Source organism: Phaenicophaeus curvirostris, chromosome 2 (genome assembly GCF_032191515.1).
Source record: "Phaenicophaeus curvirostris isolate KB17595 chromosome 2, BPBGC_Pcur_1.0, whole genome shotgun sequence".
NCBI classification, from domain to species: domain Eukaryota; kingdom Metazoa; phylum Chordata; class Aves; order Cuculiformes; family Cuculidae; genus Phaenicophaeus; species Phaenicophaeus curvirostris.
In genome coordinates, this window is record NC_091393.1 from 44,546,471 (window position 1) to 44,569,743 (window position 23,273).

At 38.7% G+C, this 23,273-nt stretch overlaps 1 protein-coding gene across 10 annotated transcripts in view; it reads right to left on the minus strand.

Moving 5' to 3' along the window:
* Window positions 1-23,273, minus strand: part of PTPRK (protein tyrosine phosphatase receptor type K) — a 392,967-nt gene that overhangs the window by 73,171 nt on the left and 296,523 nt on the right. For all 10 annotated transcript variants that reach the window (XM_069851848.1, XM_069851839.1, XM_069851847.1 and 7 more), the window contains exons 9-13: window positions 15,706-15,815; window positions 14,357-14,558; window positions 11,588-11,693; window positions 4,427-4,700; window positions 1,433-1,469 (exon numbers count right to left, since the gene is read on the minus strand). In XM_069851848.1, coding sequence (XP_069707949.1) covers window positions 1,433-1,469; window positions 4,427-4,700; window positions 11,588-11,693; window positions 14,357-14,558; window positions 15,706-15,815 — 729 coding nt within the window. The remainder of the gene's footprint in view (window positions 1-1,432; window positions 1,470-4,426; window positions 4,701-11,587; window positions 11,694-14,356; window positions 14,559-15,705; window positions 15,816-23,273) is intronic.

Here is a 23,273-nt window from a genome sequence, read left to right on the forward strand (position 1 = left end):
TTCATCCTTCCTTGCAGGTGCGGACCCCTTCTGCCAGCTTGAGGATGGCCTTGGTTAAGTATAAGCACTGGCCTTTTTGCATACCACTGCCCTGTGTTATCACTTTAGGGGAGAACACTGTCTCAAAAACATGCAGTTAGCTTTCAGAAAAATGAAGTAACTTGCAGCAACTGAATTAAGTCACAAAACTGACTCCATTTTAGCTCAAACCACAAAAATGATTAAATAAAAAATAATTTTCCCATTAGCCAGTCAAATTCCTTCCCTGTTTTGTTACTACAAAAATTTATGATGAGAGAGACCATCACTTTTCCTCAGTTCTGCAATATTTTAGGTTATTTCTGAGCCTTTCATGATTCTCCCTTGGCTCAAATCCTAGCAATACATGTTTGTAGTATATAAATATTTGTTTATGCAAATATATTTTAATTCAAACACTTAATCTTGCCAGCTAAACATTAGAAAGACATTGGTGATGTACTTTTCACAGAAGACTTAGTTCACGGTTTTATTTTCCTGCTTTTATTAGCTTAACTCACTTGGCAAAAATATTAACACATCTTGAGAAATACATTGCATTTTCCTGTTTCTCACAAAAATGTTTGGTTGCTACCATCTAATTAGAGGCATCAGCTTTTAATTGGAACAAGCTTTAAATTGAAAGAAGTGATTAAAAAAAAATGTGCTGATGTGCCACTGCAGTACTTTAAATGTCCGCTTGTTCACATCTAAAGTTGTTTCTATGCTGAATATCAATATGCAATTAGAAAGAGACAATGTAAGTAATGCTGGGCTTCTGCAGAGTACCCTTTCATCATTTATAAGCTCCTTTCTTGTTTATACTGCTGGAGTCTATCAAACAACTTTGGTGTTGACACAATCAAGCAACCAAAATGAATGGCTATAAATACAGTCAAAGAAAGAGATAACAATAAGCAGAACAAGTAAGTCCTCATTTGAAGATGAAATAGCATTTTTGAGTGAGCAGTATGTGATTAACCTGCTGTATGTTGGGTCAATATGATTTATTCTCACAGCCATGCAGTCAGTCTTAGCCTTGGGCTTCACTATCAAAGACACGAGCCTTCCTCAAATCAACCCTCCCCTATGTCTAGCTAACACTCAGAGTTCTTACTTAGGAAAATTAACTACCGTGCCCTTCATTTAAATTATTTCCACCCTTGCTTGGAAGTAAGTGTTAGAAAAACAGATAATTTAACCAAGTGAACTTTCTAGTCTCCAGTTCATCTATCTGCTGCCTGCAATACTCCAGCAGCCTAAAAGCAGATCTTGAAAACCATAGACAGGGTAAAAAAAGCAGTAGCCCATTATGTTTCAAGACAACCAAGTGGTTCAAAATAGTAGGATAGTGTGGCTTTGCCACACTTCATTAACAAACCTACTTTGTGTAGCAGAGGGACAAACCTCTTACCTTTTGTAGCTATTCGAACACATTGAGTTTTGGTTTCCTGTTGAGGAGGGAAGAGTAAAGAAAACAGTCAGATCAGGTTGCTTCTTCCTGCCACCCACCCTCCGATCACCCACCCCCGCCTCCATAAATTTGTCCTAGATCTGTTGATCAGCTGGGACAACCTAGCAGGGTGGCTCAGCCTGTGGGCCTGCCAGGGGAGGAGGCTGGGTGATTTTGCCTTTACAAAAGCTGGATGAAACTTAGACATTGGTCTGTACTGTCAAGGACAATGATGGGGAGAAAAGGTGCAGGATAGCCCAAATACAGCAAAATTTCAGAAGTAAATTGTTCCATAAGAATACAGAGAGATGGTGTAGTGCAAGAACAGAGGAGGACTGATGCTCTTATTTATGTCATGGCACAGAAATCCTGAACCAGTGTTGACCTCCAGCATCCTGCAACAAAGAAGGTACATTTGCTCAGCATTCTCTCCAAACTTATGCCTTGCTGCATCCTGACAGTCTTGAACAGTCACCTGAAGCACATCAGAAATGCGCTCCTTCAGGCTTCCGAGTGTGGAATGAGCACAGAAGCAGCCCAGATGTCCTTTCACATATAACATAGTTAATCTACAATTAACATTATCTGCCCAGGAGAGATTTGACAGTGATGTGCTCCAAAAGAAGTTGCACAAGCAAAGACAATTTGTATTATTTTACTTCCCCACTCCCACCCCCCTTCAGAAGTTTGGTCAGCAATGGAAACAAATGAACAGAGAAATGACTTGGTTATGCACAGTTTGGACAACTTGAACAGATGAGGGTTAGTCATAAACGAGTTTTCTGACCTTTTTCTGCAATGTGCAATCATTTTAAAGGCAAACATACTGAAGTAGCATAAGGTTGCGTGAGAGGATGCAGCTGCTGTTGTATTAAATCACTCTAAACAATATTAGCATGCAATTAGAAAATACAATAATGATAGCTTCATTCTATCAAATGTGCTTCCTCCAGTCCTACATTCCCCAGCACGCCATCCTCAAACACATCTCCAGGGATCTCTGTCCTCTTGAAGATTCCCGAGCAACTGGAAAAATATGTTGATGCTGTTTTGTAAACACAGCTTGTAAAGAACGAACAAAGCTGTAAGCTGTTGATTCCCATAAGTGTTTCATAAAGATAATTTTTCAGTCTAAATGAAAGCCCCCCAAAGTTTAATGATATAGTCTTGCCTAATTAGCATTCTCCCCAGATACTTGATACTTGTCTGCTTTTGTTCCAAATGTCTTAGAGGATCACAGAGGAACCCTCATCCCAGCCCTACAGTGTATTTCAGAGCATATTTTACTTCCCCTTTACTATTTTGGTGAACTCACTAATTTATAGTAAAGCATCTGTTTAAATATTCCACAGCTCAGAGGTTAACTTACAACCACTAGATCTCTGTCCTGGCAGAATGCAATGCAATCCCCCCATAGCCTCCCCCCAAAATCACTCTAGCAAAAGAAATCTGATCCATAGTTTTAAGTCATATCAGAGAAAAACATTTTAGAAGGGAACTCTCTCACAAACTGAAATCAAGTTAAAGTAAAAATAATGTGTTTTTCCTTAATCTTCTTCTTATCTGTCAAAATGTAAAAACCAAAACAAAGATCTATTTTTTGTACTACTTTTATTTTTTCCTTCCTGTTTATTTCTTAGGGAATAAAACAAATTTCCTTACAATTTAGTCTGCTGGAAGCCAACAAAAGCAAAGGTAATTATTTGTAGCAGGTGAGGGGAATATAGACAAGCGTCTAGCAGTTACCTTTTATTTTGCTTTGTTTGCTTCATACAGGTCTATGGATAAAAATTAAAGAGAGGGAATGGTCTCTTGCATCAAAAAAAAACCCCATCCAGTTCCCAAGCAGCTCCAGTATAGTTTCATTCGCTCTTGCTTTGTCCCAATTCTGACTTGATGCACATGTAATTTTCATAACTATAAGTAGATGGTGAGATTTTCTTCAAAAGGCTCTAAAGGCAAGGCTGCCTGTTAGCTGGGATTTGTTTAGTCACTGCAGATACCCAAATGCAAGGAAGGGTAAACACAGATTTTGCTCCTTTCTGATGGCTCTGGTGTGTCTTTGCATCTATCAATCTAGTTGTCCTATTTCCTTTCTGACCTGCCTGGAAATTTCATAAGGAGATTCCTATGGACATCTAACTGCAATTTCCTTCAGTATAAATAAAAATTTTCAGGTTTTAATATATCAGAAGCTTCTGTGTTTACCACATTTTCCCTTCTCACTGATCATTTCCCCCTCCCTCATTATTCATTTATGAGAGGAAAAACCATTCAAGAGCAACAGCATGGGGCTTGCAGAGCCACAGTTTTAATTCCCACCAGGAACATCCCTCCCTGGTGCTTTTCCCCTTCCATACGCACACAGAACCAGCAGCAGTACTCAGCAACAGAGTTAAAACACCAAGGAGGTAATGAATGTGAGGGACAGCCATACTTCTACTACTGCACAGCAGTGGAGCAAGAGTGAAGTACACCTTTTCAGAAAGGTCCTCGTAAATACACTGTGACTCTGGGGTTAATTCTGCTCAAGGGAATTTTTTGCTTTTTATTTGATATTCAGTGCAAGAGTCTCAAAAGTGTTGTAACATGTTATTAGCTCACTAAGCAGCCCACATTCTGTTTATCCTGTAGTAATTTAATCTTCTGAAGTGTGCAAGTACTGAGAAGTGGGGAAAGGACTACGGATGTTAGTTACCACAGAGACAGTCACAGCACTGAAATTACTTTACTCAGATGATTACTAAGAGACGTACTAAACTCTCATCTAACCACAGTTACTATGAAACAAGGGTGGTGTGAAACGTGAATGGCATGCTGCCATGTTGTCACAGCACTGCCGGGATTACAGCCATGCCACTGCCATCACCTACTATGTCTAACTCCAACAGTCCTAATTGTCACCACAGGCATGTATTTGACTCCTTCCAGGAGAAAGATGTGGTTGGCACGTACCTTCTCAACGCTGCTCATGGCCTGGAAATAGATGTTGTAGCCTTTCCGAGGAGCCAGCGGTGGGTTCCAGAAACCCTGGTAAGTCCTGTTGTCACCCACGGTAAAGGGGGCTGGCTCTGGCAGGTTTCCTGGGGGCAGCTCAGCAGCAAAGTAATATGGTGAGCCTCCGCTGAGAGCGGTCTGATACGTGACAGGGATTTGGTAGCACTCCATGGCACCCGTTTCTCGCTTTGTTCGGTGCGGGTGCAGCTCCTCCACAACAATCTGGTAGGCGCTAGTGAGACAAGAGGAAAATCAGCACAACTTTAAGGTCATCTGCTGGGGTCAAATCTCTAGTCTCAGAAAAACATTAACTTAACAGCTTAGTGTAAACTTAAAAAGAAAACAAAGAAAAGAAAAAAGGAAAGGAGAGCAGGTGCATGGATGCAGAGAAGAAAGTAAGGCCTGAAATACAGCAAACCTAATTCAGCCATTGGAAAGGAGCAGCATCCATTTCTTTCAGGAAAAATGACAATACAAATCTATACATATCCTCCTAAATGATTTAATTTTTTTTAGACTTTTCAATAAACATAGGAATGAGTCTGACTTTAAACTACATAGATTAAAGTCTTGGCTAACTGGAAGCATTTGAAGTCAGCATTTTCCTTTGAAACAGTATTAGAAAAAGCTGAGCTTCAAGGCCCAACCTTCAGGCTGTGCGTGGAGCATCAATTTGCAGTTGTCATATCATTAGAGACAGAATGTGCTGACAGGCTTCTCCACCTCTTGACCTTGCTGTGGCTTCTATCTTGGCCCAGAGCTATGCAGATCTAAAGTACAAGTGACATGCTGTAATACAAGCACAGATGGACAGAAATCTGTCCATTCCACCAAAATACACTGCCTCATTCCTCTACAATTGTCAATGATAAAATGTTACAAATGTCTGAAGCAGATGGCATTTGGCCTATTAAAACGCTATCATAACCCCCTACTACCTCTCTCAAAATGGTCCGTGACTTGGTCACTTTTCAAAATAGAATAGGTAATTATAATTCTTTTTACTTTAGGAGAACTACCAAACTGCAGGATGTTACCAACTCATCACCAGCTTCCTCTACTCTGCAGAACTAGAAAAACTACATACTGTTTAGTTTACAAGAAAAAAAAGAAAACAAAAAAGGAGGTTTGGGGTTTAAGAACTATAGGTACGCATAGGCACATATACACAGATGTGTATACATGTACACAATTTATATGCAGATACATCTGAGGACCTCATGAAAGATTAGTTAGAAAATAGAAAATATGCTGAAGCATGTAGACAAGACCTAAAGCTATTCAATTAAACTGGCAGAATTGCCTGTCTTGGTTTTGTTTTAAAGCTTTCTAAACAGAAAAAGTAAAATTGAACTGAGTGCTTGAAGTGTCACCACATTGCTGCAGGAACTCTAAAAGGTAAAGGCAAAGACAATCCTCCTCCTTTCACAACGTATGGGGCAGCATTAAATCATTTTGTCAATTTTCTCTGCTACTACTGCCCAGAAAATCCGATAACTGTAGTGACAGAGATGCAAGTATGATACTAGGGAGTGGACAAAAGGAGAAAAGAAAAAATAGGAATTAGTTTCACATCTTTCTTGAGCTGGAAGACAAAGTTAGTATCTCCTTTCCTAGCACTTAAAAAAATTAAGGAAGAAAGCCTCTTCCCTTTCCAAGTGTCCAAGAGGAATATATAAAGTCCCCTCATTTTGAAAACTCCCAGTAAAGAGAAAAATGTAAACAAACAAACAAGCAAAAAGATTAGTTAGTTCCAGGGATCTCTGTCTTTCATAAATTGCCTGTGAACTGAGCTGGATTATAAACGTGGTATTCTGTGGTAAACTCTGTGTATTAACTACATCCAGTTAACGTGACCTGTACCAAATCACTTCCACAAGACCTCTGTGCACCCAGAACCTTACTTGACTCTTCTAAATTAATGTACTAGCAAAAAAACTTAAGAGAATTGATATTTTACAGACTTGATAGGATGTAAAATATTAAAAATAATTTTTGTTTATTACGTCCCAGGCAAGCAATGGCCACTGGAATTCATACCCTTCCTAGCCTGGCCCTGGACCCAGGTGGGGCTGAAACCACTGTTCTCAAACTAGGCAGCCAACTAAGGGGAGAGCACTGGGAACACATACACCTTGTCTCTGCTCCCTCCATTCTGCAGTCTGCTCTAATGAGCTGCCAATGGACCGGGACTGACACAAATTCTGCTCTTCAAGTGCCAGGAAAGCAGAAAACTTGTCATCTGCAACACCCTGCCAACTTTGGAGGAGAAAGTCAGCAGAGAGACTGGAAGGACAGCGCAGTGCCTGCATGTGCCGGAGGCAACTGTCCCCTGGAACAACCCAGTTTGTCATGCAGCTTAGAAGCTGAGATCTACCACAGAGACCAAATTAAACTGCTTCTCCCCACCCACCTACTTTCCTACATCAAATAAGGAGTAAATGAGGTATCTTTATTTTTAAAGGCACATGTCCTTTTTAAGGGTCAATTCTCTTCGGAGATCAAAACAAATAAAAAAAATCAAAGATGAAGGGCATGAGAGCTAAATATTCAAAAAAATCTCTTTTAATAGTATTCTTTAAAAAGTAGTAATTTTTTCAATGTGATACAAAAGGTATGGAGAAATTTTAAGCACGAGAACACAATAAAATGTGAAGTTTTTGAAGAATTTTCAAATACAGTAATTTGCATAAAATCTCCTTCCAAAAATAAAGCTCTTTGGGCTGCTGCATCTGAAAAGCTACAAGAGGTGGAAAATAAGAATTAGATATAAACACTGTAGCCACCTGCATTTATACAATTACTATTAACTAAAGAAAGAATAGCAAACGACAGAAAATCTCAAAGTATGCTTTTTTTTTTTTTAATTTCCATAAAGTATTTTTTAAAAATGTGTCCATTCTCTTCTGAAAAGGGATCTGGCAGTATTTTTCATGCAACATTATACACTAACAAAACACAGAGGAATACAGTCATTTACCTCTGGGCCCTTTGTGATGCCATCTGTTTAAACCCATTTACTAACACTACAGTGTCTCCAAAGCAACATTGTTATTCTCTGTACATATAATAGTGTTCGGTAAGGACAAAGTTTAATTTGCAACTTGAAAAGCAAGGTGTTCACTAGCTGCAAATGTGGTCTGATATTAGGCTATAAGTAAAACTTTAAAGGCTATGTACTCTGCTTATCCTTGCATTTTTACATACCACTAATACTAGCTTGAATTATCTAATGTTTTCTACATATTCTTTTTCTATAATGGCAGGAATTCAATTACTGAGAGACCTTTCTTTTCTCTGGAGCTCAGGGAATTCTACAATAGCAAATTATTTTTTTCCAGTCTTGCCATTCAGCAAAGAATGAATACAAGGGAGAAACAAGGGGAGAGGAGCGGAAAACTTAGATGACAATATTCCTTCTCCCTGATGACTAAAATAAATTCTGAGATATTCCGAAAGCTAATATAAATTTCAGAACCTGCTACAATAGTTGTTGGTATCATAAAGGCCAAATAGCTGTCTGAGACAGCCAGGTAAGCAGAGAAAGTGTGGAAGATACAGCAGGTGAAGAACTCCTCAGTTGAGATTTTTCATGTCAAAAAATATATTATTTTTCTTTTCTACTCAAGAAAACCTGCACAGTATGCTCCTATTGACCAAGACGACTACAAGTAGTCAAAGGACGACCCTGCCAACAGATCTTCCTTTTCACCTCTCCCTAAAAATTCAGGTTCCCAAAGAAGTATGGTAGTGGTGAACATGCCGCTCATACTTCAGCTCTGTTCTAACTAGGCTTTAATATTGGCTAGAGATTTCCTTCTGTGCATCTAGTGGAGAGATGTCATCCTCTCCTTTGACAGGTGCCATACTGACTGACAGCCCAAGTTATAACTCCAGCTCTTGGAATTCTGACTGACAACTAAGTTTTAGCTGCTCCCTGCCATTGTCTGCTTAATTGGCCTTGTTACAAAATGAAAGCCACTCAATTTTTGTATTGAGGTATAAGAAAAACACTTCATCAATCAAATAAAATAAACGTCATCATTAAGAAGTTGACTATGCTGATTCTGATGATATGCTCTTCACAATCCTCATCTGCAGTAAGATTTGAAAACAAAAGATTGTTTTGCTGATGCTCAGTTGTGATACTTCAGAAAAAAATACAGCTACAAATCACATCTTCAAATAAATCACTGAAGCACCACTGATGCTACAGACTGGGATCTCATCCATTAGATTGATGGTAAAATGGTACATGCTTCATAATGAGTCTGAGCCATAGCCCTGTCTCCCTTTTCATCTCTAGTTTGTAATTTGGCTTAAAACTTCAGGAGGCCATGCGGAACGCTAAAGATTATATTGACAGGGAAGGTATGATTAGAATCATGTTTAAACTGTGGTGACTCTGGCATGCAGTGTCTTGAAGAAGTGATTGACAGCTGCACATAGATTTAACTTGTGTCCAGGAACATCTCTTTCCTGGGGTGCTGTGCTGATGGAAAGGCTGAAGTACAACAAAATCTGATCATAGTGTAATTCTGTATGTAAAAGCAAAAGGTATCAGAGTAAGCTTATTTTTTACTTTTTTTTTTCATTTAAAACATGGAACTATTGCTATTAAATAAAATGAACTTTTGACATCCAGGGAGCTCCAGGGATTACATCCTGAGCTCCAGGTATTACAGCTCCTGGGTGTAAACAAGTATTCTTAAAAAGCCAACTGTATCCTTCAGCGTCAGGCTAAATAACGGCATTTCAGGCCCTTCTACTCAATCACAGCTGCAGGAATGGCAATGCATTTTTCCCCACCTACCTAGTAACACTTCTTATGGCAGCGAGCCAGCTTGTAGTGGGAACACCACTGCAGTGTGGATGGAGTGAAGCTTCACTAAAACGCATCATAAAGTTTAGTGAAACGCATTGAATCAATTCAGAATTTCAGTGTGCTACATTTATCTCCCCTATTAAGAAGCTGCTGAAAAATACCTGACTGCAATACGGAATTCCTGACTCCATCAGGAAGTGGAAAGGGACCATGTCTTCTGCATTCCCCCACGGAATGCTCCTCACTCAAAGTAAGGAATAAAAAGCTTGTTTTAAGAATAAAGTCCAGCCATCCAGTTATGGAGTAGGATTTATTTCCTTTGTTTCCTAATGTTAGAAATTTAGTGCAATCTCTTAGGTTTTGAAGATGCGTGCTTTTCAGAGAACATACTCAAACAATAGGTCCTAATGCTCTATCAAGCTGTCTAATAAGGTTTAGTATATAGATTCTTTCACCACCTTCATAGGCCACAGTAACAAGTTCATGTCATAGGATTGAAGATGCTTTAAGGAAAATTGAAAGACTAAATGTAAGGTGGTGTGCTGCAGGTATAGTCTGCAGCGAGTTACTTGCCTGCCAGTACAGTGCAGAGAAACCAGAGCTCCCCAAGCAGGTATGAGTAATCCCATGGCCACATCCCATCACACTACCAGTTCGTGAAAGAAATATCCCAGGAGAGAAACCTGGGATGTAAGAGCTCCCCACCCCTGGCCCTGGTGAGTGGTGAGACTGAAGGTGGGAGCCCTCTGCTGTGCCACAGATCAGTTTCTGTAGAGAAGATGCGCATCACCATCAGAAAATCCCAGTGGTATCTGGTAGGCATGCTTTGGGCAAGCTCCCCTGGGGGACCAGGCATGAGACTGACAGGATTTGGCAAGGATTACATGAGAGAGAGAGATAACCAGTTTCTCAAACAGGGCCAGCTTTGGACATGGCCAGCAGCAGGATACCTGGAAGGCTTTGAAGCATCTACAAACGCATATAGTGAGTTTAAGCACCTGCATAACTTGGGAGAGTTTTCAGGTCACAAGTCTGGTTTCTACCATATCAGTTCAAAAAAACCCTTATTTTAGGAATCAAAGTCCTGTAATGAATGTAGTCCTGTACATTTCACCATTCTTTACACCCCAAAAAAATCCTGGGTTTGCTCCAGAGCAATCTCGCAGAAGCTAATGATGTATAGCACTACAATCTTATTGATAAATATAACACACCAGTATCTCCTAAAAAACAGGTGAATCTGGATTATCTGCTATGTGAATAAAAAACTTGATCATATCAATCATAAGGGTGATGATATGATAAGCATATAAAGATGCTTATAGGTATGTGACTCATCCCTGTAACATGCAGTTAAAACATACATTTTTCTTAATGGAAACACACTTAAAACAGTACTTTCCCCAAATGTTATTCAATATCAGCTGAGCTATGGTAACCGACTTAATGTAACACAGAATAAAATGCATTAGCCCTATTTCTCCAAAATGTCACAAGGGTAAGAGCATGAAAAGGTTCTGATGCTTGGTAGTTAATTAACCCTCAATTAGTCAACCCTGTCCCTGAATACTGCCAATGCAGCCACATAAGTAAAACACAAATGGAATCAAATAATACCACAAAATTTTTGCACTAACTAGTAGAAGTAAAGAGCAGGATGTGGACTAATCTTTGCAAACAGAATTAAATTATCTCTCAATAGAGAGTAGAAAGGGAAAGACCACTCAAAGTTAACATAAATGATACATTTTAATATGATTATGAGACACACCAAATAAAATTTAATAGCTTGCTACATGATTTCTAGAAAGAAGTGCTCTGAGAGAAAAAAGGTCAAATAGTTTGCATTCTTCACTATTATTCTCCCATCTCCTCTGAGCTCCCAATTTTGCAAACATACATATATGCTATAGAACAATTGATTTGAAGCACTGGAGAGAAAGCATTATTTTCAAATCCACTTTCTGACAAACACCTTTCAACCTCATATTTCAGAGACATTGTTAGAAAGTAAAAAGAAATTGAGATGGTCCTGGGGGTCATAAAAGAAACAGGACAGACAACTGGATAATTCAGATAATGACCATCTTAAAAAAACAACCAACCAACCAAACCAAACCAGCCTCAAGATTTTTTTTCTTTTTAACTGCATATATATTGGCAAGCTCAGTCTAGCTAAGAAAAAACAATAGTAATGTCCAATATGCATATCACTTGGAAATGAACACCTGTGATAGAGTACATATTTATTTATTTTTATTTTAAGCTGGGTTGGTTTGTTTTTTTTTTTTTACCTGATAGGTGCACCTTTGGCCTGTGCTGGTCTCAGGAGTACAGTTATTGTAGTAGCAGTTTCATTGAGAGATGCATCGACTCCTTCATAGTCCGGTAAAGTAGGAGCTGATTAATGTTGAGTGGGGAGGGAAAGAATGAGAAACAAATCAGTGAAAACATTTTGAATTTTCGTGAGACTGTGGCTGCTCACAATATAGTACAAAGCCACAGACTTCATCAGCTACATGAACCTTTTTAAATGATTTTTCCAGTCACACACAATCTTTTTGAGCATGAATGGGAATTCACCAGCAACTGATAACCCCACTCCTAATTACTCAAATAACAATACCCATTGATTTAAACAGATTTATTTGAGAAGAACAGAAACAGACGGAGGCAGTGACTGCCAAGAAACGCTAATACTACAAAATCCCATTTTACCCTCACTTCCTCTACCTTACAAACAACTACAGTCACCATCTTTAAGACCTCTCAAGGTCTCCTCTCTGTGTTACCTATCCGTTTCCTTATCCAACAATTTAAGAACCTTTCACGTTTCCTCTAAAACATCGTGGGAGGCCACGTCAAAACCAACCAGAGTGCAGGAAAATTTGGCTTAGATAAACATGCATCCATGACCTAGTACTGGAGGAAGAAGTCTATTCCCATGCCCATTTCTCCATTGATTTCTAACAATTGATAGCCAAGTTGCTCACTGATCAGTTTCCAAACTGCTGCAGTTTTCAGTCCAGGGTACTAAGTAAAAACAAAATCAAATTCAAAACTTGAAGTAGTTCAGGAATTGATGGACTAATGGACTGGCTGTCAGGCCTTTGTGGTAGCAATGTTTGTTATGGGTTTAGGTCATTAAAATTTTACAATAATTTATCAATAGATAGAAGAGCACTGTAAGATTAAAAGCCTTGCTTCATTAGTCCTAGATCCTAAAAAACCCCACTCTTATTTGGGGAAATATTATTTTATAGAAATGATGTTCATTTAATGTCAATATATAAATTATTGTTTACACCATATTCACTAGGATCATGGCAACCACTTTTAAGCTTGGTTAATAGGAATAATTGCATTCTTGATTAAAATAAAGCTAGCATTTCTTGAAAAATGTGTTGTTTTGTAAAATGTATCAGTTATGCAGAGTGAAAGTAGACAACAGTTCAGGATAAAGTTAGATGAGAAAAACAGGCTGAAATTTAGTTATAAAGGGTTTCTGAGCCTGCCCTTAAGTTTTCCTAGCATTACCCACATTCAGCCAACTAACAGACCCATATTGTGTCTAGACAGTGTGGCAGACTGGATTCTGGACAAAATTCTCAAAATTTCTCAGTGGAAATAGAGGGCATATCTGAAGAAGCCTAAACACATTGTTCTCCTAAGTAAATCAAACATGTTGAGGTGCTTATTTCTCGAAATATTGAAATATCTGGGAGACAGACATGCTATCAAGATACTACCTTGTTACACCTCTTTTTGTTTCCCTCTCTCCTACAAAGAGATCAGAAGACAAATATGCAAGTATTACACCACCATTATCCCTGAAAATGTATGAACTGGAATTCGTTGTAAAGAAACATGAGAGCTTTAAAATAAGCTGAGTTCAGTATTGAACTTCAAAACAACCTAATAGCTAGATAAACAGAACAGAACGTGTCATGTAGGGGTTTTTGGTGGTTTGGTGTTTGGTTTTTTTTATTGAAGAGGCTGGAGTATGAGGAGTGCTAACGCTTATGTGCTGGAACGGAATTCAACAAATTGTTCTAGTTAACTGCGACAACTACAGCATTTCACTTGCTACATAATTCAAAGAGCTCTGCCTTGAATTTTCTCACATTTTGATTTATGTGCATGTTTTTGGGAACCGGGTGAGGAGACTACATGAGCAGTTTACCATAGAAATGGTAGGTGCAATCCAATACATTATTAACTTCCCTTTACAGGACAATATAAGTCTGATTATGGCAGATAATGAGGAAAATAGTCTGTTTTGTGCTGTTTGCGTTTCTAAATGACAGACTTCTTTTATCTCTGCAAAGCTCTGAAGCTACCATGTCATAAAAATCAACAGTCTCTCTAGATACAGCATTGACTTATCTTTTGTTAGCAACTGAACAAGCTACTATCTTATTTTTTTGAGAATAAGACTGATATGTAAGGAAACAAAATATTAAAGCATTCCACTTGGCGTTACTTCCTTCTAGTGTTTGCAGTGTGCTATTAAGACAAATAACGTCAATCTTGGTGCACTGCAGTAAGTGAATAAATGTACACGGAAGTAGACCTATATGAAACTGGCAAAATAAATTCACACTTCCTTCCAACTGCCCCAATTCTGTTATAGCTGTGTGCTGCTAAGTGGTGTCACCTTGAGTAAGTCAGTTAATTTTCTGCATCTGACTTTACTAGTCTGCAAAACAAATCCAGTACTTAGTGACTTATGGAGTGCTGTAAGGCTTAATTAGTTAAGGTTTACATAGCACTCCAAAACCTTTAGATGAAAGTATAACATTAAACAAAATCAAACTGTTAACAACTACAGGTTTGTAATTTCTACCTCATGCAAAAATTTATCCCTGAACTTATGCTACTGTTTGGCAGATACAATCAAAACAAACTTCAGTAATGGAGTTTCACATTATAGGATTTGGGGGGAGATTTCTTTCCCATTTCAAGATTGTTCAAGCCATACAAAAAAATAAAATAAAAAATTCCCTTTCTCCCCTTTGCTTTTTGTTTTATTTTTGTTTTCTGTTGTTGGTTTTTGGTCTTACCTGAGATGTTGGTTGTTACATTGATTGTTGTTGCTGGTCCAAACCCTTTGATAGTGCTTGCACGTATAAAGAACTGATAAGTAGTACCAGGATGCAAGTGTGAGAAGACGTGGTGTGTGCTGTTCCACAGCTTCGACACCGTTTGCGGAGGTCCTGCAACTGGAACTGCAGGATCAAAGGACCTTATACTGCTATAGCTGACCTGTGAAAACAATGATCTTTGTAACAATTGTTACAGTTTTTGGCAAAAGGGAATTAGACTAGCTTAGCTGGAAAGACAACAAAAGATGTGTGCTCATCTAGCTACCCAACTATCCTGGGGATACCACGTGGACTTGATGTGTATTATTATAGAGCCTGCTTCACCTTGAAAAGCTAATTAAGTGCTCTTCGTCTCTCTCTCTTTGTGATTTTAGTCCATATATGGAAAATTTCACTGTTACATTTAAGATCGGACACCCCCATCATCTTCCTTACCTTCCTCAAACCCCTTTATTTTTGACTTCCTGTAAAACTTTTCCCTTCCCTCCTTGTACAGTGCTGTGTTCTGGATTTGTGAATAAACCACAAAGGCTTGCACTTTTGCCACTACAACTGGCCCCCAGTCACACTGCAGGAGAGCAAGCGAGCAGCTGGGTGGGGCTGAGCCGCACAGCAGGGTTAACCCACACTATTTAAAGGACTTCATTAGCATTAAATACATAAACAAACAGATTTAAGGGGGTTTGTTTGGTTAGTTGGTTTGTCTTCCTCTGATAATTCACTAGCACATAAAATTATATCCCCTGTTCCTTTAAAAAAGGAGTACTGGAGAGGATCGTGTTTGTTCCTCAACTTAGCTCATGTTTCCTACCAACCTCCTGTGGAGGTCCCTAGAAGGCTTATATATTAAATACAGTTTAAACAGAATATATATGGAGGTTTCCTTCAAGAGTGATATCTGAAGATCTGACAAAGCTAAAAATAATTGCTCCAAATTTAATAACCATCTTACTTTTCAAATAACCTTGTCTTCCAACGAAGAAGATTTAAGAGATCACTGCTGTCATGGCTTCAGAAAGTTGTAAATTAACGAGATAAGATTTTTAAAACTAGCACCTCCCACACAGATTGTATTATTGTTATACTTGCATGTCAAAGCCACCTTACAAGGCTAGTCTGCCAGAAGTATATGCACCATTATTATGATTTTTTTAATATCTAATCAGCATATGAAATCCAGTGTCCCATAAACCAAAGCAACACACAACTGAATAGCTGCGTACATAGCATACACACCCACTGTCAGTCACTCCTCTTGGTGCCCTTTCCTAGCCCTCTTCTGTGCTTGTTATCTGTTTAATGATTACCTCATACTGAGTAATGATGCCATTTGGATCCACAGGTTCCTTCCAGTTGAGGAAGATCTTATCTTCAAAAGGAGTTCCTTTCACTGACTTGGCAGGTATAGGGCCTGGCACTACAAACAAAATAAAACTTATGAAAATAGGAAATTCAAGAGACAAAAAATTAAAAGAGATGACAGAACATCCTATTAAAACCCAAAGTGAACACTGGTCTATTTTTATTAATATTCATTCATATGCAAAAGGCAGTAGTAGAGAGCATGAAAAAGCACTTCAAAGTGTATTTTGTCATTTGCAGTGCAGGGAAAGCATGAAGTTGAAACGTTATACCCACATATGGTTTTAAAAACTTCATGCAAAGTCGAATTGTCTTGTAGTATAGCCAGGGGAAACAGTTCAAGCTAGATTACGACTTCAGGGAACATCAACGAACTCTGTAATAAGCGTATCTTAGGACAAGGACTACATGGTTTTAAAATCCTTTTAAAAAGAAAAAATCAAAGGCAAGGAAGAGCCTCTGCTACACAGCATCTTTCAAATGAGATAAATGCTTACAAAATAGTTTTCTGTCACCCCTTCTTATGATTTGTTTTAAAAGAAATCCTTGTTTAGAGAGGGGGCTGGGCACAGGGCAACACACCAGCTCAGCTGCCACATGCTCACGACGCAGAAGGATCAAAACTGCTTACATCAAATCTTCCCAATAAAAGACATTTTCAAAGCTTTGAACTGAACCGCACTAAGTTGACCCTATTTTCTTATTTTAAATGGAACCAATATCCCTGCTGTAATAACAAGTCTGAAGTGTCACCTCAGGCCTCTTTGCCTGAGTGATTCACAGTACCTGGTAATCCCATCAATACCAGGCAGGAGCGCTTAGTTATCTCCCATTTCAGCTTACAAGATGTTTTTGCCTGCACATACAGTTCCTTTTGAACCACAGTAGGTCACCTAGATTTAAACACATACAGGCTGAAAGAAGGGGATGAGGATAAGAGAGCGCCTGAAGAAATCCTAAACCCAAAGAAACACCTCCCCTTCTCAAAAACCCAAAGTTGCTCAAATCTACAATCTTTCAAGCTAAAATGTTACTTCTATTTAACTTATAGACATATATTTCTCTCCTCTTCTTAATCAACCTATTTTCTTCAATGTAACTTACAGTGAACCTTATGCATGACATTTCTTGGGTATAATTATCAAAGCAGACTGAAGTTGTACAAAGAGCAAAAATAAATTAAAAGCCACTGGATCAAAGTAAGCATCAAGCACTATGCTAGCAGCACCAAGGAGTGAGTGATCTGTCCCAACAGTGGGAATTATTTCAGCCTACATGTAAGCTATAAATGATGATCTGACCTGAGGTACAAACAACATAATTTGCCACATTAATAATAAATTCATGGAGTCAAAAAAACCCACAAGTAAACAGAGGAGACCTTCACAGAAACTATTAATTTATCTGCCAAATGAAGACTTAGGAGAAGGTTAACTGAAATCATATGCTACTGATTTGCTTCAGTGTCCTGACACGGACTGGGCAGTGGATGAAGGGTGACATGCCATGACAGCCCCTGTGTACTGTTCATGGCATTTAGAGACTTGCAGTAGGCAACACTTTGTTTTTCATGGGAATGCTCTATTGTTTTTCTTCTCTATATCTCAAATGAAGTATGAATATACCCTGATGCACACAACATTTTCCCTGATAGATGCATGTACATCTGTGTTTGGAAAAGAACAATGTACCAGGCGATGCACACAGAATATGAAATCTGACATTAAAGCACATGATATAAAAAGAAAACAGGCACAACTACTCAAACCCCTACAAAATACTTTTTGTGTGGTGCTCAGTATGTTTCATACACAGCTGGAGCTGCATGTGCAGTGCTCTAACGTGGATGGTTGCACCAGATCATCTTATAGGTCTTTTCCAACCTTAATGATTCTATGTTTGCATAAATCCTGTTATGTTTTCTGTTTAACACCCAGGTGGGAGAAGCCTTTAGGCTCATCATATCCCATGACTGTTTTCTTCCCCTGTAATATAAAATTTGTTGCTTGTGGCAGCTGCAGCAATGTTAAACTGACTGGAACTACATGATCCCAGTTAGTTTCATGCTTCTCTTCCCACTGGCATGCAAAGGGCACAAGAACAGAAGCTAGCACAGCAATGAGCAGCTTGCTGGGAATCCCAGCAAAAATAAGGTCAGAAAGTAAAAAAGAGCAAGTGTCTGTAAAAAGAGAACAGCAATTCCCACAAACTTCAGCCACCCTGGTAAATCCACCAGAAATGAAGCCTGAGAGCAGCTTAAATTATTTGAGAACTCAACCAGAATTTAGACAAAGAAAGAAATTAATTTCAGTTTGAAGGACACATTTTGATGGTCTGAAGTTATTTTTTCCCTTCCATTTTTCACTTCAGCATCAGTACAAGTGTCTTTTAATTGCACAGCTTTACCAAAGGGGCGGGGGAAAGCAAGGAAAGAGAAAAGCAGGAGCAAAGGAATCTGCTTGAAGAACAAAGTATCTGTGAGCAGCCCCATACATTCATCAGTCAGGCTAGTCAAAATAACATCTAAACATCCTCATTTATGTTTTAATGTCTTTGTTTGCAGGTTAGTATTAGTTACAAAGAGAAATTTAAAAATGGCTGAAATAAGTAAAAACCCCCCAAACAAACAAAAACCAACAACAAAAGAACAGTAGCAATGTACTTGTTGGTAGCACTGCTTTGAAGACTCAAACTGCATCTGTCCAAGCAGGCAGGTATTACCATCTAGTCTGTATGATTCCTAGCAGGGCTCTAAGGACTTAAGAAATACCTTAAACTACACTTTTCCGAAGAAGTGTTAAAAGCCTTCCCTTCTATATGATTTTTAGCAAGGACTCAGGTGAAAAACAGCCAGGTAAGCATTCTTATGCTGATAATAGCTTTCAGAAACCTCCTCACAAACAGGCCAAAAGGCTTTCTTCAGGCTTGAGTGTGCATCTGCAGAAGCTCCATAGCTCACCACAGCACCTCTTTGCTGCCTTCTCAGTTCCCAGTCTTCTTCCTATATAAGCCCTTGCTCTTCCCCTTGGACTTAAAGACAGTCTATACCAAATCAAAGCACTCAAGACCATTACAGGTGTATATTAAGGTGAAGCACATTACTTAAGATTCCCTATCAACGGTCAGGTATATCTGAATAATTTTAAAAGTATAAGTAGCTGCTAGAGTAGTTGATTTAGACCTTCTGGCCTCTGCACTCCCTCTTCAGAATGATTCTGGCCCCATTGATTTTCTTTCCATCTGCTGACCTTGTGAAGTGTGACCCCACCATCTCACAGTGACAACAACAGTAAACACTCTTTCACATGTATTATTCTATGCTAAAGTTCCAACAAGTCAAGTTCTACACTTATCTGAAGAAGCAAAATCATTTAGATGGGTTTTACTGTATGATTTTCAGAAGAGATTGTGAACTTAAGCAAAAATATTATTTCCTATTAAAAAGTATACAAACATAAAGCACACGTGTATAGAAGTAACATAAAACAAATTGAAAAGGAATTTCAGCAAGGTTTTATAATGGAAACATCACAAACTCTTTTTCTCATGATTTATATGCATCTCCAGAGCCCTTTAAATGAAGCTATATATTTGTATAGTGAGCAGCTGATAATCTTTTCCTCTAAATACGTGTGGGATGGTGGACTTTTATAAATACTATGCATAATAAAAGCACAAACCATCAATCTGGCATCAGACCGATTCATTTTAGAGCAATATATTTGCATTAAATTATGTCACAGTCACAAATAAATTGTTATTCATAAATAGTGTCACCTAAACCTTGTTCTACACTAATATAATGGGAAATTTATATTACAATACACTACTTCTGGAAAAATAACGTATTAACTGACACCAACTACTATAAAAATGTATTGATATTGCTTCAATTTTCCTGCTACAAAATAATGAAAGTGCACATAAACACAATATTTTTATTATTTCTGCACTCTGTGAAAGCCATGCAGAGTATTGTTATTCTATAAGGTAAAGACTATGTGCAGATATATGTGTGGTTACACTAGGAAAAATTCCTTTGTGGTACTCAAAAAGTATATTGTATCAGCAGCAAACTTACAGACTTTCTCCAAAGGTAAATGCTTATTTTCAGGAGACAGTGACAGTCATCTCTTCTACGGTTTAAATGTTACAAGCAATTAAAATGGTCCATCTTTACATTTTAACTTTATGCTTTGCTGCAACAAGAGACTAAGGCTTAATTAAAAGACAATTTGATACAATAAAAAATTCTTCACAGAAAGGGTCATTGGGCACTGGAACAGGCTGCCCAGGGAGGTGGTTGAGTCACCTTCCCTGGAGGTGTTTAAGGCACGGATGGACGTGGTGCTAAGGGGCATGGTTTAGTGTTTGATAGGAATGGTTGGACTCGATGATCCGGTGGGTCTCTTCCAACCTGGTTATTCTATGATTCTATGAATAAAAAGGAAAACAAAATCAGAATGCTATTATTAGTCTTTACCATAGGAGTATTTAGACCAAAGGCAGTGACAAAAAAAGACGACTTTGGAAAGACTTACAGGTGCACTGTCTGCAGCAAAGATGCTACTGAGTGCTATCGAGAGGAAAAGTGATTGCATGTTAATAGTCTCCTTCAGTGCACATGCTTCTCTGGTTAACAATCCCTCCTCCTGCAGGAGCAGGGCTGGTGGTGGCAGGGGTGCTGCCCTCCCTAAGCAGTGGACAGCAAGGTGGCACTGGGCCACGCTTTCCAGGTGAAAGCCCACAGCCTTGCAGAAGTCTGCATCACCTATCCAGGGCCACCGCAGGACTGCACCAGCACCAACCTGCTCATGCCTGCAACGGGTTCCTGGACCTTCCAGCCTACATAAAATTCCTAACGTAATGAACAGAAATGCTTACAACCAAGCTACTAAGGAAACTAACAGAGGCTGATCGGTCTCAGCAGCAATGGCTATCACTGTAGATACAGAGGCAAATGTCAAATGGGGTGAAAACCGTGAGTTCTGGATTCGCTGACTTCAGGGGCTCAGGCACCTAATGCAGTATTTTTTAAAAGCCTTTTCACACCTAATGCTTTCTTCACCACTCCTCATTTCTGGGATATGGAAATCTTTCTCCACGTCAGGGTGAAACAACCTCACATACCTCACAACTTTCTAAAAACATGCAAACCAATATTCAGAGAGCGCTTTCAGCTAGTGCATGGCTTGGGAATAAATAATGGGAACTCATGGGCCCAGGTGTAGGCCCTCATTCCACTGCAAACTGCTGAAATAGCCACTAATTCTGTCCTGTTTGCAGGCATCATTATGTCAAACACACCACTTCAAAGAATCTCATAGGCACTATCACTTCTTCAGCTACAAAGCTTCTAATATAAGTACCTAAAGGAAATGAAAGCAGGGAGTAGTTTCAGCCAGGGTAAATAATTCTGAGTTTCAGGGCCAATTTTTCCAGAGCTATTAATATAAAACCTAGCTTGTATTTCTTGTCCCTGCAATACCTTAAAACAGCTTACTTCATTCGTCATTTCTTCAGTGTAAGCTTAAAATAAGTCTCTGTTAATAAGTTCAATATTTTTCTTGCTGTCTCACAAATCAACTTTTCTGATGTCTTTAATAAGAAATGCTCACTTATCTTTCTGGAACCACTTTTTCTCTCTCATGATGATATGCTGATAGCAAATCTTACCTGCTATCCGAAAAAAAGTTATTTTCATGAGCTGAAGGACAAATAGGTTCTCCTATGCTCCTTTTACCAATGTCAGTAGGTTGGTAACAATCAGTTTCAGTTAAATGCTGCTAAAACCATGAAATTTTTTCCCTTATTCGACTATATTGACACTACATTTTTCTGCTACTCATGACATGTAGGTCACTAGTCTTCTGGTCAGGAACTGAGGTCAGTATCATTAGCAGTGGCATTTATGGACAACTTCACATATATATCTTTGTCTCTTAGTCATGGGCTTCTCTTTATTGACAATAACCACGTGCCATTTTTTTCCCCAATAGAATTTGTACTCTGGGTTCACCTTACATCCAGAACGTATAACTCGGCCAGATAAAGTTACAAAATTTTGGAGACAGTTTGTTATTTCAATCAATCTTTGCAGCCTCCTTTGCAGCATTGGACATACCGCCTGCTCAGCTCACTGCATTAACTTTTCTCCTGGGTGGACTATACCTGTTACTTTTACAACTCTATTAGTAGAGTTTTGTATCTATGTTTCTAAAAAGCTCCTTGAAACATTGCTTGCTTGTTTGTTTCTTTTGATTGAAGCATATTTTCTACTTTCTCTTTTCTTTTCCCCAAAGCTTCCTGGGGAGCCAGAATAACTTGAAAAGGCACAAAGGAAAAGTGCTTCTCAAATAGTGAATGGAGAAAAATATATTTTTTTTTCTAATTTTTTTTATTAAAGGCAACTTACAGTCCCACTTATCAGACACAGAAAAATACTAAATGTCAACTATTTCCCTAAAATCCTCCCTTAAAGCTGTCATAAGGTATTTCCTCTTCACACATTTAGACAGTATTTAATTTTTCTGTCCTCTAATTACAACATTTTTGCCTTTCTCTACGGTTTCCCAGAGTGGCAGGCCTGCTAGAGTTTTCCCAGGAGCGTTAGTAATGGTTAGACAGTTGGTGCCTTAACCCTTCATAGCAGCTCTACACATCTCTGCACAAAGCTGAAGGAGCCACTCTCTCCAAAAGATGAGGAGGCCTCATTTGTGTTCAATAAGTGTGTCCTCAGCTCAGACCAAAGCTTTGGTACTTACAAAATGGGTACTTATCCTATTCCAAGTGATCTTTTTCAATTAGTTGTTTGCCTGCTGTGAGATGACACACTCCCTTACTAGTTATAAAATCACCATCAAACCCTTTCGGCTTCATCATTTGCTTTCTCCATAGCTGTGCTCTCAGAGCTAATGTCACTATTCCTGTTAATCCACTGCCTTTTGCATCTGTTTCCAATTAAATAGTAAGGAAACATTTATCTGTTTTAATCCCATTCACCATTTGCTGCTCCTAAAAAGGTTCCTCTTAGTTCACAGCCCCCTTGTGAACAGGCAGCGCTGAGAATGCATGCTGCCGATTCATATTAATTTCACTGTTGTCACTTGTAATTTGTTCAAAATGCTGAATATCATTTCTGTCCAGCACGTATACCTCCCCAGATTGTGCAAGTCTTCTTCTTTTTCCTTTATCAGACCCTTCACACACAGTCCATCTCATACACAAGCCAGGTGAAGCAGTGAGTCCCTATCATGGCACAGATAACACTAAAGTGCCCACATACTCAGAGAAGCTTTCTCCCATATCTTAGTGATGGTGTGGTCTCACCCCAAAATGAAAGATGGTGTTTCACTCATAAAACAGTGACAAATTTCATTGTTTTCATCTTCTTCTTGTACAACTTGGTTTACAGTTGTAATTAAGCTCAAGGGCTTAATTTTTACATGCAATACAAGCTCTCCACAAATCACTATAATGTAAAGAATAAGTCTGTCTATCCAAGTTAAAAAGA